This window comes from Bufo bufo, chromosome 1, assembly GCF_905171765.1.
Source record: "Bufo bufo chromosome 1, aBufBuf1.1, whole genome shotgun sequence".
Classification (NCBI taxonomy): domain Eukaryota; kingdom Metazoa; phylum Chordata; class Amphibia; order Anura; family Bufonidae; genus Bufo; species Bufo bufo.
This window is the reverse complement of record NC_053389.1, coordinates 42,300,596-42,317,849: the sequence shown is the minus strand read 5'-3', so window position 1 is coordinate 42,317,849 and position 17,254 is coordinate 42,300,596. Positions and strand designations below refer to the sequence as shown.

Sequence of the window (17,254 nt, the reverse complement as noted above, 5' to 3'; positions counted from 1 at the left end):
ACAGCTGAGAAGCCAATTGTCCCATTACTTTTGGTCCCTTAACAAGTGGGAGGCACATATGAAAACTGTTGTAATTCCTACACCGTTCACCTGATGGATGTAAATACCCTCAAATTAAAGCTGACAGTCTGCAGTTAAAGCACATCTTGTTCATTTCATTTCAAATCCATTGTGGTGGTGTATAGAGCCAAAAATGCTAGAATTGTGTTGATGTCCCAATATTTATGGACCTTACTGTATGTGTACCCACTGCATCTGTTATACCTGACACATAATATACACACAGTGCACTGATATGGCAGGTACGAGGTATAAAAGATGGAGTGTGTACAGATATACAAGGCCAGTTCTAGGTGAAATGGGTCCCTGGGGCAAAAAACAATAAGGCTCCCCCATAACACTTGCTGACTTTAACGTCCCCCCCATCACTACAGAAATACAGCGCCCCATGCCTCTTACATCCAGTGACGTCTCCTTTGATGTAGATGTTCTCTGTCCTCGTCTTCTCCTTTCAGACCTTCAGACCAGACCACCATTTTGTCGCCATTTTCCATCTCTGCAGTTTGACAACAAAAAAAAAATCTTAGTTTACTACTTTTCCATCATCCTCCCATCTTCTGGACAAATCATCCTACTACCCCCAATACTGTGCGACTGGGCTCCCCAATACTATACTGCAGAAACAGATAATACTAGTACCACACAGAGCCCTCCATATAAAATAACCCTTCTTTGTGGCCTCAGTAGAAGCCCCCATAGTGCCCCATAATAATGTGCCAGTATCAAGTGCCTCTCTTCCACCCCCCATGTGCCAGTAACAAGTGCCTCTCTTCCACCCCCCATTTGACAATAACAAGTGCCAACCTCCCTCCATGTGCCAGTAACAAGTGCCTCTCCATGCCCCCCTAGGTGCCAGTAACAAGTGCCTCTCCATGCCCCCCATGTGCCAGTAGCAAGTGCCAAACCCTCCCATATGCCAGTAACAAGTGCCAACCCTCCCATGTGCCTTTATCAAGTGCCAACCCCCACGTGCCAGTATCAAGTGCCAAACCCCCCCATGTGCCAGTATCAAGTGCCAAACCCCCCATGTGCCAGTATCAAGTGCCAAACCCCCATGTTACAGTATCAAGTGCCAACCCCCCCATGTGCCAGTATCAAGTGCCAAACCCCCCATGTGCCAGTATCAAGTGCCAAGCCCCCCATTTGCCAGAATCAAGTGCCAACCCCCCATGTGCCACTATCAAGTGCCAAACCCCCCCCATGTGCCAGTATCAAGTGCCAAACCCCCCCACCCCCATGTGCCAGTATCAAGTGCCTCCCGCTCCCCCCATGTGGCAGTAACAGTCCGGTATAAAAAACAAAACAAAAAACACTTATACTTACCTCCATCACACAGCCATGCGATGCAGGCCTCTTCCGGCCTGTGTCCCGGGCTGTACGGCTCAGTCGGCGCGATGACGTCATTGCGCTGCCCGCATCGGCCTCTGATAGGCTGCTGGCCTTGTGTCGGCAGCCTATCAGAGGAACAGGGAAGGGAGACGCCTCTCCCTCCCCTGCCCCACAGTCATCTGTATCGCTGTCCTGAGGACGACGATACAGATGACTATGGAGATGAACGCTTCCACAATGGATGCGTTCATCTCCCTGTGACCTACCGTTAGTTGCGGGCCGGCGCCAGTGTCGGGTGGTGGGCTTGGGGGCCCCTAAGGACTCGGGGGCTTGGGGGCAATTACCCCCCTTGCCTATATGGAAGTGCTGGCCCTGCAGATATATACTATATCTAGCAATGTACTGATATATCTGTACCCTCTGCATCTTTTATACCTCGTACCTCATGTATCAATACACTGTTGAATATGCTATTTTTCAAGTACGAGATATAACCAAGGGTTCAGATATACAGTGTACACAGCAGTGTACTGCTGAGAGGTACTAGGTATAATTGGTACCTTGTACCTCACATGTCAGTACACTGCTGTATATACTATAGTTAAAGCGCATCTTGTTCGTTTCATTTCTAATCCATTGTGGTGGTGTATAGAGCCAAAAATGTTACAATTGTGTTGATGTCCCAATATTTATGGACCTGACTGTATATATAGTATATACAGCAGTGTACTGACATGTAAGTAACAAAGTGTAATTGATATCTAGTACCGCATATATCAGTACACTGCGGTATATACTATATATACCCACTGCATCTATTGTACCTCTTACCACGTGACCATCAGCAACATGTGACCTGTGATGTCACACCTTTGGTTACCCACTGCATTCTAGCCTCCACCGAGTATTATGATACAGTGTCTGTACACTGTATTCAGGGGGCACATAGAAGAGGCACTATAGGAGCACTGCGTGGGGCACTATATACAGAGGGCACAGATTGTGTGATCCTATATACAGAGGGCACAGATTGTGTGATCCTATATACAGAGGGCACAGATTGTGTGATTCTATATACAGAGGGCACAGATTGTGTAATACTATATACAGGGGGCAGAGAGCATGTGGCACTATATACAGGGGGCACAGAGCATGTGGCACTATATACAGGGGGCACAGAGCATGTGGCATTATATACAGGGGGCACAGAGCGTGTGTCACTATATACAGAGGGCACAGAATATGTGGCACTATATACAGAGTGCACAAAGCATGTGACACTACCATTAGGAGCACTGTGTCTGGCACTATATACAGAGGGCAAGGATAGTGTGGAGCTATATAAAGAGGGCACAGAGTGTGTGGTACTTCTAATAGGGGCACTGTGTGGGGCACTTTATTTTCAGGGGGCATAGTATGTGACATTAATGGATTCAGAGGCACAGTGTATGCTACTATTATGTTTATGGCGGTATATGTAGCAGTAAGAGGATCTGTCTTAGCATACAGGGTGCTGATGTGTTGATAAAGCTAGAGGCTGAAGAGATCTTCTCGTCAAAATCTGCAGAGACAAATGGCGGCCGGAAGAAGTCATTATGGTGGTTTGGATGGAGAACTCCTCTAGAGGTGACGTCACCTGTGAGTCACAAAATGCAAGTGTTTATTCTGCCACTGACTGCGTAGCTAGTGCAGCTGATAATGGGCGGTAGCATGTGGTTTTTTTGAAACAACAACTCCCAGCATCCCTTTGCACCTGTTCAGGCTATACTGCTGTCACGACCGCTACCCCAGCAGCAGTCGTGTCACACCAGACGGAGGGGAAGGGGGACCCTTATCTACGGATGGGAATAGTATGGCCACCCCTGACTAACCCTAAGCTGGCACCTGTCTGCCCTGATACCCTAGACGGGGTGTGAACCCGTGCGGCGAGCGGGATGCCTAAACCCTCAGTCACCCTAACAAGCCTAGAGTGGGGAAAGGCCGATGGGAGCACTAGTCACCATCACTCATGTCTAGGAGAACAGCAGGGGAAGACAGCAACAAACAAACTATATCAGAGATAGACTTATCCAGTCACGAGCAGAGAAGGCGATCCCAAACACGACAGTCCACGCCGGACAAGAGCTCCACAGCAACACCATCAAACGATCTCCTTCAAAGGTCAGAATAGAATTGGAAGTAAGGACTATATCTGGCAATGACTGCAAGTGAAAGTGAAACTAATATAGTAGCTGGGAGTGGCAGACAGGACTCACCTGAGAAGGATGCCTACAAACTCCCAGTAAGGACAAAAAGGTTCACAAGGCAAAACCCAGATGACATACCCTGAACCACGGAGCAAACTCACAAGCTATCGCGAGTAGCAAGTCGCTGCGACCTTCTCCTCCCAGACCTGTCTGGATCAGTCACAGTCGTGACAACTGCACAAGCTTATATGGAGAGGTCTGACCTGACTTCTAAAATGGTATCTGTACTGAACTTTTTAAATCTGGTGTTGTATTTGACTTATGGGTTTGGTTCTGATGCTGTATTTATGTAGTGAACTTGGTTCTGGTGCTGTATTTATGTAGAGAACTTGGTTCTGGTGCTGTATTTATGTAGAGAACTTGGTTCTGGTGCTGTATTTATGTAGAGAACTTGGTTCTGGTGCTGTATTTATGTAGAGAACTTGGTTCTGGTGCTGTATTTATGTAGAGAACTTGGTTCTGGTGCTGTATTTATGTAGAGAACTTGGTTCTGGTGCTGTATTTATGTACAGAACTTGGTTCTGGTGCTGTATTTATGTAGTGAACTTGGTCCTAGTGCTGTATTTGACTTATGGGTTTGGTTCTGGTGTTGTATTTATGTAGTGTACTTAGTTCTGGGGATCGTTATGCCATCGCTGGTCCCCATACTGACTAGTTGTGGGCCAACAGCAGATTGTGATTAGACACCACGATCTACCTCCAGCAAATCTGGTTTGCATGATAATTGAGCATTTGCTCATTCATCGGGTAATTGGTGGCAGTATTACACTGCCAGATGATTGCTAACATTAATACAAACGCGCGTTAGCTATGATCTGGTCGACTATTGGCCAGTCTAATACAGGCATCAAAGTAAAACCTGTAAGTAGGGGGTGTAAGAATAGTGCTGTGTGCCCTGTACATCTCTCCCCTTCTCTCAGTGCATAGTGAGTGTGCCGTCTATGTATATGATGCATATACAGGCGTAAAATTAAGTTATACATGTAGGGTGAGTAGGTATGTATGTAGAAGTCATTATACCTATCGTACAAACTCGTCAACTCTCCGGGAGGCTTCCAAAAAGAAGGAGACCTCCTGAACTCCCAGAAGCGTTGATAAATCCTCCGCACAGGGCATGGATGACACGAAAGGAGTGGGGACATACATGAAAGGGGGTGGAGTATCAATAAAAAGGGCGTGTTTGTAACGCCCCAGAGGGGCATTACCACCCTTGCACCTCGCTACTGTCTTTATTGGTTAACCTCTTGTCATCATGTGTATTTATTTCTGGTCCAAACACTGTGCATTTCCTATTTTGCAACTGTTATGTTCATATGTAATATGCCTGGTTAACCAGCAGGTGGCAGCAAATACGGAAGAGCTACCGTTAGGTAGAATGTAACTTTCCATTCCTTTCTAACCCCCCTCTGTGGAGGAGTGGGCGAGTCCCTCTTCCTGCAGGAACGGTGGGGACTAGTTTCTAGGAGCAGTCTAGCTTACCCCCAGTTAGGGGAAGGACATGCTGCTGGACATGCCCAGGCCTAGTCTAGCCAAGCCAGCCAGAGCACCTTCAGCTCTGCTGGATATGGAGGCCACGGTTTGAAACCTCAGGAGTCAGGAGGAGATTTCCCTGGCCTAATTAAGAGACAGACTACAAAGAGAAAAGTTGCAGCATAAAGAAGAAGCTGAGTTATACAGCCAGCCTGTCAGCACAGCAGAGCCAGAGAGCAACAGATGTAGCAGAGTTAAATTTGCCTGCCAGAGTTTTCACTTCACATTCTGCATAAATTCAGGTCTTCTGAGGGTTCGAGATCCATTCTTCTTGTATAGTGGAGAGTTCTTTCTTCTTTCTTGTAGTGATTGTATCCATGGTATTGAGTTGCCATTGTTTGAGCAATTTTTGCCCTTGATCCACGTTTTGGATGATGTGAGTTGTCCCTTCTTTTTGTTGGATTAAATTAGTAGGAAAGCCCCATCTGTAAGGAATCTTATTTTCTCTCAGGCATGAAGTTATTGGATAGAATTTCTTTCTTTCCAGTATAGTTGCTTGTGAAAGGTCGGTGAATAGGATAACGTGCCCATATGGTTCGGGTAGAGATTGCAGTTTTCTCGCCGCAGACATAATTTCTTCTTTGATATGGTAGAAGTGGATACGGGCGAGGACGTCTCTCGGCTTGTTTTCTGGGATGGTTTTGGGTTTTGGAAGTCTGTGTGCTCTGTCCACAGTGAGGTCGAGAGGTGAGGCTTCTGGTAGCAGGGATTGCATCACTTTTTGTAGATATTTAGAGAGTTCTCCTGGGGGCACTGTCTCAGGGATCCCCCTAAATTCTACATTGTTTCGCCTAGAGCGATCTTCTAGGTCTGCGAGTTTCGCTTTAATAGCTGTGATGTCATCTTCTTGGGAGTTATGTGCGTCTACCAGGGTGTTGTGTGCGCCTGCATATTCCGCCATTTTATTTTCAATGTGGTTAACCCTGTCTCCCAGCTCTTCTATGTTTGTGGAAAGAGCATTGCACATTTGTGTAATATCAGCTTTGATGGAGCCATTTAAAGCCATTAGCATTTCTTTCATCAAGTCTACCGTGATAACGTCATTAGAAGTGGGTATATGGGCAAATACTCCCATAGTGTGGGGCGATGGAGAAGCGGAAGCTCCTACCTCATATGAAGGAGATTGGTTATTGTCCATCCTTGCTTTTTGGAGGACACCTGACAATATAGGGAGGGTGTACAGGGACTGGGGGTCCCCCTTCCCCCTTTCCCAGGTTCCCTATCCTTGTTCTATGGCCCCATTCGATTTTTTGGTCAGGATTTGGTGCTTTGGGGGTTAATGATGTCATCCTGCCGTGCAGGAAGGGGCGTGCTGCATGGTGCCCCTTTATAAGGCCCTGTGTCCCCTCCTTCTTCCTCTTTGGCAGAAGCGCTGTGTCTGGTAAGATCAGCGTTCAGTCTGCACAGGAAGCATGGATCCCCTGAGGGATATGTTTATGGCCCGTATGGCGGAGGGGGGTGAGGACTGGCTGCGCTCATTCCTCTGCAGCCTCGGATCCCCCCTGCCGTCTGCCCCTGGCCTTGCGGTGACCGCTGGTGACGCTTCTGGGGTGCCCCTTAGTTCTGGAGCTTTGTCGGGGGTTCGGCGGTCTGCACGGCATAGCTGCCCCCCCCCGCTAGGCTCGGACATAGCCCTCCCCCTCCCTCACTGCGTACCTTAAGCACTGCTGGTGCAGCTGCGATCCCGGCCGGCCAGCACTTCTCTGCTGCGCTGGCCGTAGCTCCGCCCCCTTCCAGTTTCGGCGCCCGCACTTCCGGTTTCAGTGTATTTGCCGGCAGTGCGGCGCGAAGTGGGGCATTCAAGTATGGGGACGAATGTTAGTAGCCCTCCCTCTGGGGATTCGCCTCCTACCCCCCCTAATTCACAACCCCCACCTCTCCCACCCCCCTCTGCAGTTATGGTGCAAGGGGAGGTTGAAACCACATTGTCATCTGCCCTTGTGGGGGGCAATATAGACATACCTGCTGCTGTGGGTGCTCCTGTGAGTGCTCCTCAGGCAGCTGCTGCGGGGGCTCCTGCCCAGCAGCCTCAGGCCAGCCCTTCTGTTCCCCGGCGGTCACACAGGCGCAGAGCTAGATCAGATTCGTCACCCTCCTCTGTTGAGAGCCGGAGGCGGAGTCGGCGTGGATCGCATAGGCGTCAGTCCCGTCGCCGGTCTGGCGATTCGCGGTGGAGTAGACGCTCCAGATCTTCTAGGTGGCGGTCCCCATCCTCCTCAGAGGGATCCTCCGCTGCTTCAGGAGAGTCTGGTCGGGAGTCGCGCAGGACACGCAAGAGGCGGATGCCTAGCCATTCCTCCAGGGTCCATAGCCTGGTTCCAGTGACTTTCCGCAACCTGAAGTTGCTGCGCCGGGTCCCATGGTGGAGCAGGTTCCTTTTACGTCTGGTGAGTACCAGTTCACGGGGGAGTGGGGACCGGGCAGTGGGGGTTCGGACACGGCGGCGCTGTTAAAAGCGTTGTGGGAGAAGTTTAGTCAGCCCCCGCTAAGCCAGGCCCCCCTGCCTCCTCCAGTTAAGCCTGTGCCTGCATTAGCTAGCGTTTACAAGGATTCTTGTTTCTGTGGAGTTAGCTCGCTAGGGGCCCATTTAGAGGAGGCTGTTAGAGAGAAGGTTTGGGCTAACCAGTATGTAGACATCTGGTCCCTCATATCTGTTGACCAACACACAGTGGATAAGGAGAGACGCTTCCCGGAGACCGAAAGTAGTGAAGACGATGAATAATTGGTTGCAAGCCTTTGCGGTTTTGGGTTGTATCATGGGACAGCGCCATCCCGAACGCTGTTCGGAATTGTTTATATACCAGGATGTCATTTTCAGCGCCTATAAGAGTCATGGCAGCACTGCTTGGTGGCGTTACGATGAGGAATTTAGGCGCCGCCTGGCATTACAGCCAGATTTGGGCTGGGGGGTTAAGGCCACAGATGTCTGGCTCAGGTTGATGGTGGGGCAAAAACCTCCTCCCTTTTCGGGGGTGGCCGCTGGTCCAGGGGGGTCTTCTTCCCCGGGTCCGGTGGCCGTCCGCCGACCGGGGTCATGTTGGCTGTTCAACGAGGGTAACTGCAGGTTTGCGGGATTGTGTAGATTTAAGCACGAGTGCTCTGCATGTGGTGGCCCCCATTCAGCTAATAAGTGCTCCCGTCCTCCCATTAGACCCCCCAAGCAGGGCGAACAGGGCGTGCATAAGAACCCCGGTGAGCGTGTCAGAGATGCACCCCTGGCTAGACAGTTACCCCAATAGGCAGGCAGCTGAGCAGCTGAGGGCGGGGTTTTCAGTTGGGTTCTTTATCTCATTTGTATTAAGTCGTTGTCCGTTTTTGTCTGATAATCTGAGGTCTGACCGTGATTTTCCGGATGTCCTCAGGGAAAAAGTTGAGAAAGAGGTGGAGTTGGGGCGTATGAGGGGTCAATTTAGTGAGTTACCTTTACCCAACCTGAGGGTTTCTCCGCTTGGGGTGGTCCCTAAGAAGGAGGTGGGTAAGTTTCGGTTGATATACCATCTGTCTTATCCCAAGGGCTCGTCTGTGAACGACGCCATTACCCCGGAGGATTCGTCAGTGTCATATGTTTCATTTGACAGGGCGGTCGAGTTGGTCAGGGAGGCCGGTAGGGGGGCTCTCTTGGCGAAATCAGACATAGAATCGGCGTTCCGCCTCCTCCTGGTTCACCCTGATTGTTTTCATTTGCTAGGTTGCCGTGTAGATGGTCTGTTTTACTATGACACGTGCCTCCCAATGGGATGTTCCATATCGTGTCATTATTTTGAGATGTTTGGATCTTTTTTGGAGTGGGTTGTTCGTTACGACACTGGGTCTACATCTATTTTGCATTACCTAGATGACTTCCTGTTTGTTTCCCCTGGTCCGGAGGGCGGTTGTCGATCCCTGTTGGACAATTTTTTGATGAGAATGTCTCAGTTTGGGGTCCCCATTTCGGTTGAGAAAACGGAGGGTCCTGTGACGCGGTTGTCTTTCCTGGGGATCGAGATTGACACGATAGATATGGTCTTTAGGCTTCCCGCCGAGAAGCTCCAGAAGCTTCTCGGCTTGATTGATGGGTTTTTAGCCGTTAGGAAGGTTAAAGCCCAGAGTCATCGTATTAGACTTACTAGGTCCTTGAAAGACGATTTAAGGGTTTGGAGGTCTTTTTTGCTTGCCTATAATGGGCATACGTGTTATATGTCCAAGGTCCCTAATGCTGAGTAGTGTTGAGCGCGAATATTCGAATATCGAATTTTTTTCGCGAATATCGGCACTTCGCTAAATCGCGAATATTTCGAATATAGTGATATAAATTCGATATTTCGAATATTCGTTTTTTTTTGGTTTTTTTTATTGTTATATTTTTTTCTTTCCCACTTCCCTAAAGTTGTTCTTACCTGTCCTTTGGATTCCTGGCTTCCTGGCTGCTCCAGTCAGTGCCCGTTGCCGCTTCTGCCGACTTCCGTGCTCATGGAGCGTCCCCATCACCATGGGAACGTCTCCATATACTAGAATGTACTGTCGGATTTGAGAATTACGTGAAAAATCGCAATTCGATTATTTCAAGTTATAATAATCGAATTTCGATTTTAACTTAGCACTGCTATATTTAATTCTAGCCTAATATGGAATATAGCAGTGCTAAGTTAAAATCGAAATTCGATTATTATAACTTGAAATGTTTTTTTTTTTTTTTTTTATTGTTATATTTTTTTCTTTCCCACTTCCCTAAAGTTGTTCTTACCTGTCCTTTGGATTCCTGGCTTCCTGGCTGCTCCCGTCAGTGCCCGTTGCCGCTTCTGCTGACTTCCGTGCTCATGGAGCGTCCCCATCACCATGGGAACGTCTCCATATACTAGAATGTACTGTCGGATTTGAGAATTACGTGAAAAATCGCAATTCGATTATTTCAAGTTATAATAATCGAATTTCGATTTTAACTTAGCACTGTTATATTTAATTCTAGCCTAATATGGAATATAGCAGTGCTAAGTTAAAATCGAAATTCGATTATTATAACTTGAATTAATCGAATTGCGATTTCAACTTGGACCTGGTTTACTATGGTTGGCTTGGTAGAATTAGCGAATATGACGAATGTATTCGTCATATTCCACAAAACGAATATAACGAATGTATTCGTCATATTCCACAAAACGAAGATAACAAAGTATTCTGCATCTTCGTTTTAGCTACCTATTCATCAACTTCGCTAATTCTAGCAATCATATAGGAAAGTTTACTTTAGAGACAGCTAAGTTTAATTCGCTATGCGATTATATTACTTTGCTTTTTTTTTTATAAATAGAATAATTATAATAATTATCAGGTATTATAATTATTCTATTTATTTAAAAAAAAAAAGCAGTCATATAATCGCATAGCGAATTAAACTTAGCTGTCTCTATAGTAAAGTTTCCTATATGATTGCTAGAATTAGAGAAGTTGATGAATAGGTAGCTAAAACGAAGATGCAGAATACTTCGTTATCTTCGTTTTGTGGAATATGACGAATACATTCGTCATATTCGTTTTGTGGAATATGACGAATACATTCGTCATATTCGCTAATTCTACCAAGCCAACCATAGTAAACCAGGTCCAAGTTGAAATCTCAATTCGATTAATTCAAGTTATAATAATCGAATTTCGATTTTAACTTAGCACTGCTATATTCCATATTAGGCTAGAATTAAATATAGCAGTGCTAAGTTAAAATCGAAATTCGATTATTATAACTTGAAATAATCGAATTGGGATTTTTCACGTAATTCTCAAATCTGACAGTACATTCTAGTATATGGAGACGTTTCCATGGTGATGGGGACGCTCCATGAGCACGGAAGTCGGCAGAAGCGGCAACGGGCACTGACGGGAGCAGCCAGGAAGCCAGGAATCCAAAGGACAGGTAAGAACAACTTTAGGGAAGTGGGAAAGAAAAAAATATAACAATAAAAAAATATATATATTCAAGTTATAATAATCGAATTTCGATTTTAACTTAGCACTGCTATATTCCATATTAAGCTAGAATTAACGAATATGGAATATAGCAGTGCTAAGTTAAAATCAAAATTCGATTATTATAACTTGAATTAATCGCATTGCTATTTCAATAGGAGAGTAGCCTTTAAGTTAAAATCGCAATACGCGATTATTTAAATCGCATATTAATCGCGATAACAAGAATAATGACGAATATTCGATTTCGACGAATATAAAACGAATATTCTATCGAATATTCGCGAATTTCGTTGAAATCGAATATGGCACCTGCCGCTCATCACTAATGCTGAGTTGTGTCTGTTCTCCGATGCCGCGGTATCATGTGGTTTCGGTACCATTTTTGGGAATGAGTGGTGTGCTGCCTCATGGCCTGTGTCATGGTCTTCCTCCGGATTGTGCCGGAATCTCACGTTACTCGAGCTGTTCCCGATTATTGTGGCTGTAGAGCTTTGGGGTAGGAGTTTATCCAATAGACATGTTTCATTTTGGACGAATAATCTGTCGGTGGTCTATGGGATTAACAGTCTTTCTTCCTCTTCCCTCCCGGTTTTGTCCTTGCTCAGGCATTTGGTGCTTAGGTGTCTTGAGTTTAACATCTATTTCAGGGCTCGTCATGTTCCGGGGGTGGAGAATAAGATTGCTGATGCTCTTTCCCATTGTCATTGGCAGGAGTTTCGGACCCTTCACCCGGAGGCAGATCTGGAAGGCAAGGAGTGCCCGCAGCACCTATGGCTCCTGGTGGACGACAGTTGATGCCGCTGATTCAGGCGTCGGTTTCCCCTGCAACCTGGCAGGCGCATGGTAAGGCGTGGGGGGAATGGGAGAGCATGGTGGGGGGTCGAGATGTGGTTTCCAGAGATGATCTCCGCCTGGAGGTAACGATTGAATGGTTATTGCAATTACGCGCTAGTGGGGTGTCAGCTTCAGTTGCGCAGCGTAGACTGTCAGGAATAGCCTTCCATTTTAGGTTGCGCGATTGGCCGGATGTCACTAAGAGATTTGTTATACGCCAGGCGCTTCGGCGGTGGAGGAAGGAGCTTGTATACCGTGAATGTAGGCGTCCGGTGTCATTTAATCTGTTAGGCAGACTCATTGCTAAGCTTTCTGAGGTCTGTGGGTCCCCTTTCGAGGTTGCGTTGTTTTCTGCCAGCTTCAGTATAGCCTTCTTTGCAGCGCTACGGATCAGCGAGCTGGTATCTCCGGCGGGTAGCAGACCGGGTGGCCTTTCTTGTGCCGACGTGGTCCTGGGTAATGACTCATTGAGGATCAGGGTGAGTCACTCCAAGACGGACCAGTTTGGTAGCGGCTCATGGATCCCCCTTCACCCGGTTCCCGGTGTGGCATGCCCGGTTCGGCTGACGTATAGTTATAGCTCCATGCAGGGTGTGGGCCATACTTTCTTGGCGCATGCTGACGGCTCTCCTCTGACCAAGTTCCAGTTCACTTCTGTTTTTTAGTCCTGTTTAGAGCTGTCTGGGATGAATCCCAGGGAATTTGGCACTCATTCATTTTGTATTGGGGTGGCAACTGAAGCCGCTAGGGCGGGTTTGCCAGAGTCTGAGGTCATGAGGATCGGTAGATGGAAGTCTGCTTGTTTTGCGAGGTATATTAGACCGGACCTGTTATAAAAAAAATATATATATATATATAGATATATATAGATAGAAATGAATAAATGAATAAAATTAGGAAAAAGGAATCTGTCTCCGGTTTCCCCTCCCCCCCCCCCCCCCCCCCCCGGGGGCCTGTTCAATTGATCGCTTGTGTTCAATTTATGGTTATGCTTTCGCGGTTTTAATGGTTGTTTCTTCACAGGCGCAGTAGGACCGACGGTGTGGATGGTGGGTCATTCCTACATTTATGGGCAGCACACAGAGCCGAATGTCGACCCGATTGGAGATCCCTGGGTTTCAGTGATGTGAGAGTGTCGTGGAGGGGGATCCGGGGCCTCAGATTGTCCCAGCTGTTGTCACAAGTGGTGGAGATTGGCATGCAGGCGGGTGGTCCCGAAGTGTTGGTGGTCCACGCGGGGGGCAACGATATCGGGTCCGTGCCGTTGCTGGAGCTCCTAACGCTCATGCGGGCTGATTTAGAATGTTTTCCGTCTTTTTCCGGGAGGTCGTTTTAGTATGGTCCGAGATTATACCGCGGGTGGTGTGGCAAGGTGGTAGGGATGGTGAGGCCATCGAGAAGTGCAGGCGGACGGTGAACGCTTGAATGTCCCGTTTTGTTAGATCCCGCGGTGGGGTGGTTGTTCGTCATCGACAATTGGAGGGCGACAATCGCTCGTTGATGAGGCCGGATGGTGTCCACTTGTCCGATATCGGCCTAGATATTTTTCTCTCTGGTCTCCAGGATGGGATTGAACAGGCCATGTTCTTGTTGGGTGGTGGTCGGAGCCCCGTGTGAGGGCGGGTCTCCTCCGTGGCGGCAGGTAAAGAGAAATAGGATACTGAGCAGGTGAACTGGCGTAATCCGCCCGCTGGGAGTCCAGCGGCTGGCGGATCGCATGGGCTCAGTTATGTGTTATGCCATTAAAAGAATTAGCTGTGGCCGACTACCACCCAACAAAATCGTTAAATAAAGGTTATAAACTTAACTTGGTTGTCAGTGTCATTTGTGGCGGGTTGACATGGCGGGGCCAGGGTGTAGATGGTTCCCCTTCCCCTTCTCCTTTCCTGAGAGTGACTACCAACAGTCTGGAGGACACCTGACCATATAGGGAGGGTGTACAGGGACTGGGGGTCCCCCTTTCCCAGGTTCCCTATCCTTGTTCTAGGGCCCCATTCGATTTTGGTCAGGATTTGGTGCTTTGGGGGTTAATGATGTCATCCTGCCGTGCAGGAAGGGGCGTGCTGCATGGTGCCCCATTATAAGGCCCTGTGTCCCCTCCTTCTTCCTCTTTGGCAGAAGCGCTGTGTCCCTCCCTCCCTCCCTGTTGTTTGGGTACGAAGGTTATTTTTGGTGTGGTTTTTTGGTTATGGAGGTTTTTGTGAATTCTGGGCTGATGGCTCATGTTTTCATTGTGGCATCCTACTAAGTCACAGCTGGCGGCAGGTAAAGAGAAATAGGATACTGAGCAGGTGAACTGGCGTAATCTGCCCGCTGGGAGTCCAGCGGCTGGCTGATCGCACGGGCTCAGTTATGTGTTATGCCGTTAAAAGAATTAGCAGTGGCCAACTACCACCCAACAAAATCGTTAAATAAAGGTTATAAACTTGACTTGGTTGTCAGTGTCATTTGTGGCGGGTTGACATGGCGGGGCCAGGGTGTAGATGGTTCCCCTTCTCCTTTCCTGAGAGTGACTACCAACAGTCTGCTTAGCTGGACTTCTAGATTCTGAGGCATCTGAGAAGGCTGCATCTTCTTCCTCTTGCAGAATCTCCTGCTGTGTTATATTGAGGCTTTTTGATCTCTGCATTGACCTTGCAGGTTTAGTGCTTTTACTCCCATTTGTGGCTGTGTCTCTGCCTGGAGCTTGCAGCTTTGCTAGTGGTGCTGCTTTTCTCTTATCTTCTTCCTCCTCTATAAATGCCGAGGGGGAGCTGCTGCAGCTGGAGGAGCGCGATGTCTGGCGCGCTGGCTTATCTTTCCCACCGCCCTCAGCTGTCAAGAAGAAATCTGCCAGATGCCTCGGGGGCTCCCTGCTTCTCCTACCTCTCACCATTGTGAGTATCGCTGCTGTGTGACTCGCTGTGGAAACTTTTTTAGCCAGTGTAGGTCACCTGAGGGTGCTGGATCAGCGTTGCTGTGGCTGTGAAGTGTGGAGCTCCTTAAAAATGCGGCCATATTGCCCGGAATGCGGCCCCCCCTGCCTGCCAGAGTTTAATGCTAAAGCCTGCTGGGACAAAGTCTGTAAACCGTTTGGGAAAATGTTTACCAAAGTAAAACTGCTATTCAACTTCATCACAAGGTCTGGAATCAAGTTATTTCTTTCATCCCTCAATTATTACCCCCTATTTGTCTGCTTCGGAGCCAACGCCTGGGGTCCAGCTGTATTCAGGTAGGAGCACCGTGACACTCATACAACATAAGGAGACATTTAAGGCCACCCTATACCACTCGGGCATTCCTACATCTGGGTATTCGGGACATCTTTATGGCCCTAGGGGCGGCCAGTTGCATGATCAAACCTTCAAAAAAAATAATGTGGCACACTTTTCCCTCTCCTACGAACTTGTTAACATTAGCAAGTATGCTAATTAGAGATGAGCGACTTTTTCAAAATTCGATTCGCCGTTTTGCCAAATTTTTTGGGAAAAATTCGGTTAGATCCAAATAAATTTGTGGCAAATTACGTTACAAAAACAGCTATTTCCTGGCTGCAGAGTGCCTTTACAGTGGTGAAGAACACTGTGCCTTGCAGTAACACGCATAGAGAGTCTGCTGTGGTAGTGAAATAATACTGTGAGTACTTATGACATGCAGATGACAGGAGTCGCTCTTAGAATCAGTTCACACTTCACTTATTTGGGCAATTACAGAGCCAAAACTGACCAAATAACTCAAGTATGAACTCAGCCTTACAGGTTAGTGCCAATAAGAAGCACACTCCTTTTACACCGTCGTCAGCTGATACCACATAGATGTCTACAGAACCTGTTCTATTAAACGCCTATACAAGTAGAGCCCCCCGACAGAGTGTAGAGGGTGTCAGCAGCAGAGGCGTATCTAGTGAAAATGGCGCCTATGGCAAGCACTGAAACTGCGCCCCTGTCAAAATATTTTAAACCCATCTTTCAGATAACCTTAACAAAAAAAAAAACACGATAGCTCTTTTGTAGAACCCCCATAAAAACTTACAGTTACTTGACTTGGCCCTTGGGGATCTCGGACGCCACTTCAACACTTTGGCCGGGGGCTCGGCGGAGCTGATGTTGTGCTTTAACCTAATGAGAAAGATTTCATAATAAGGATTTGGAGAAAGGGCAGAGGGATAGCAGAGCAGGGAGAGGCTGGTGCTGCTACTAGGGGGTCATACCATGGGGGAGTAATAAAGCCCACCATAATGCCCCCCCAGTAGTAATAATTCTCCTTATAATATGCAAAACATTTGTAATGCCCCCAGTTGAGCTAATGTTCCCATAATGTGCCAATATAAAATACCCCTTCTCAGTGCCCCCGTAGATGACCCCCATAGTGCCCCCCCCTTCCCCATAGTACCCACCATAATGTGTCCCAGTATAAAATGCCCCTATACAGAGCCCCCATATAAAATATCTTCTTTTTTAGCCTCAGTAGATGCCCCTATAGTGCCCCCCAATAATCTGCAGTAAGATGTGCCCCCATAGATGCCCCCAATCATGTGCCAGTAATAAGAGCCCCCCCACCATCATGTGCCAGTAGCCAGAGCCCCCCCATATCATGTCAGTAGCCAGAGCCCCCCCATATCATGTGTCAGTAGCCAGAGCCCCCCATATCATGTGCCAGTAGCCAGAGTGCCCCCAATCATGTGCCAGAAATAAGAGCCCCCCCACCATCATGTGCCAGTAGCCAGAGCCCCCCATATCATATGCCAGTAGCCAGAGCCCCCCCATATCATGTGCCAGTAGCCCCCCTTATGTGCCAGTAGCCCCCCTATGTGCCAGTAGCCCTCCTTATCATGTGCCAGTAGCCCCCCTTATCATGTGCCAGTAGCCCCCTTATCATGTGCCAGTAGCCCCCCTTATCATGTGCCAGTAGCCCCCCTTATCATGTGCCAGTAGCCCCCCATATCATGTGCCAGTAGCCAGAGCCCCCCCCATATCATGTGCCAGTAGCCAGAGCCCCCCCCACCATCATGTGCCAGTAGCCAGAGCCCCCCCATATCATGTGTCAGTAGCCAGAGCCCCCCCATATCATGTGTCAGTAGCCAGAGTGCCCCCATATCATGTGCCAGTAGCCAGAGTGCCCCCATATCATGTGCCAGTAGCCCCCCATATCATGTGCCAGTAGCCCCCCTTATCATGTGCCAGCCCAGTAGTCCCCCCTTATCATGTGCCAGCCCAGTAGCCCCCCTTATCATGTGCCAGCCCAGCCCAGTAGTCCCCCCTTATGTGCCAGCCCAGTAGCCCCCCTTATGTGCCAGCCCAGTAGCCCCCCTTATCATGTGCCAGCCCAGTATT

General features: G+C 48.2%; 1 protein-coding gene across 1 annotated transcript; it reads right to left on the bottom strand.

The window, feature by feature from the left end:
- Positions 1 to 5,403: 5,403 nt before the first annotated feature.
- On the bottom strand, positions 5,404 to 14,930 carry LOC120986071. The gene is made up of 2 exons (XM_040414432.1): positions 14,481 to 14,930; positions 5,404 to 6,308 (listed from the first exon to the last, which is right to left on the bottom strand). The coding sequence occupies exons 1-2, from the start codon at positions 14,815 to 14,817 to the stop codon at positions 5,404 to 5,406; spliced, it is 1,242 nt and encodes a 413-aa protein (XP_040270366.1). The 5' UTR covers positions 14,818 to 14,930.
- Between the last annotated feature and the right edge of the window lie 2,324 nt (positions 14,931 to 17,254).

Coding starts and splice junctions, on each gene's coding strand:
- LOC120986071 (XM_040414432.1), bottom strand. CDS start 14,817: ATGGTGAGAGGTAGGAGAAGCAGGGAGCCCCCGAGGCATCTGGCAGAT. Junction 6,309..14,480: donor AGATGCCTCAGAATCTAGAA/GTCCAGCTAAGC, acceptor TCCTCCAAAAAG/CAAGGATGGACAATAACCAA.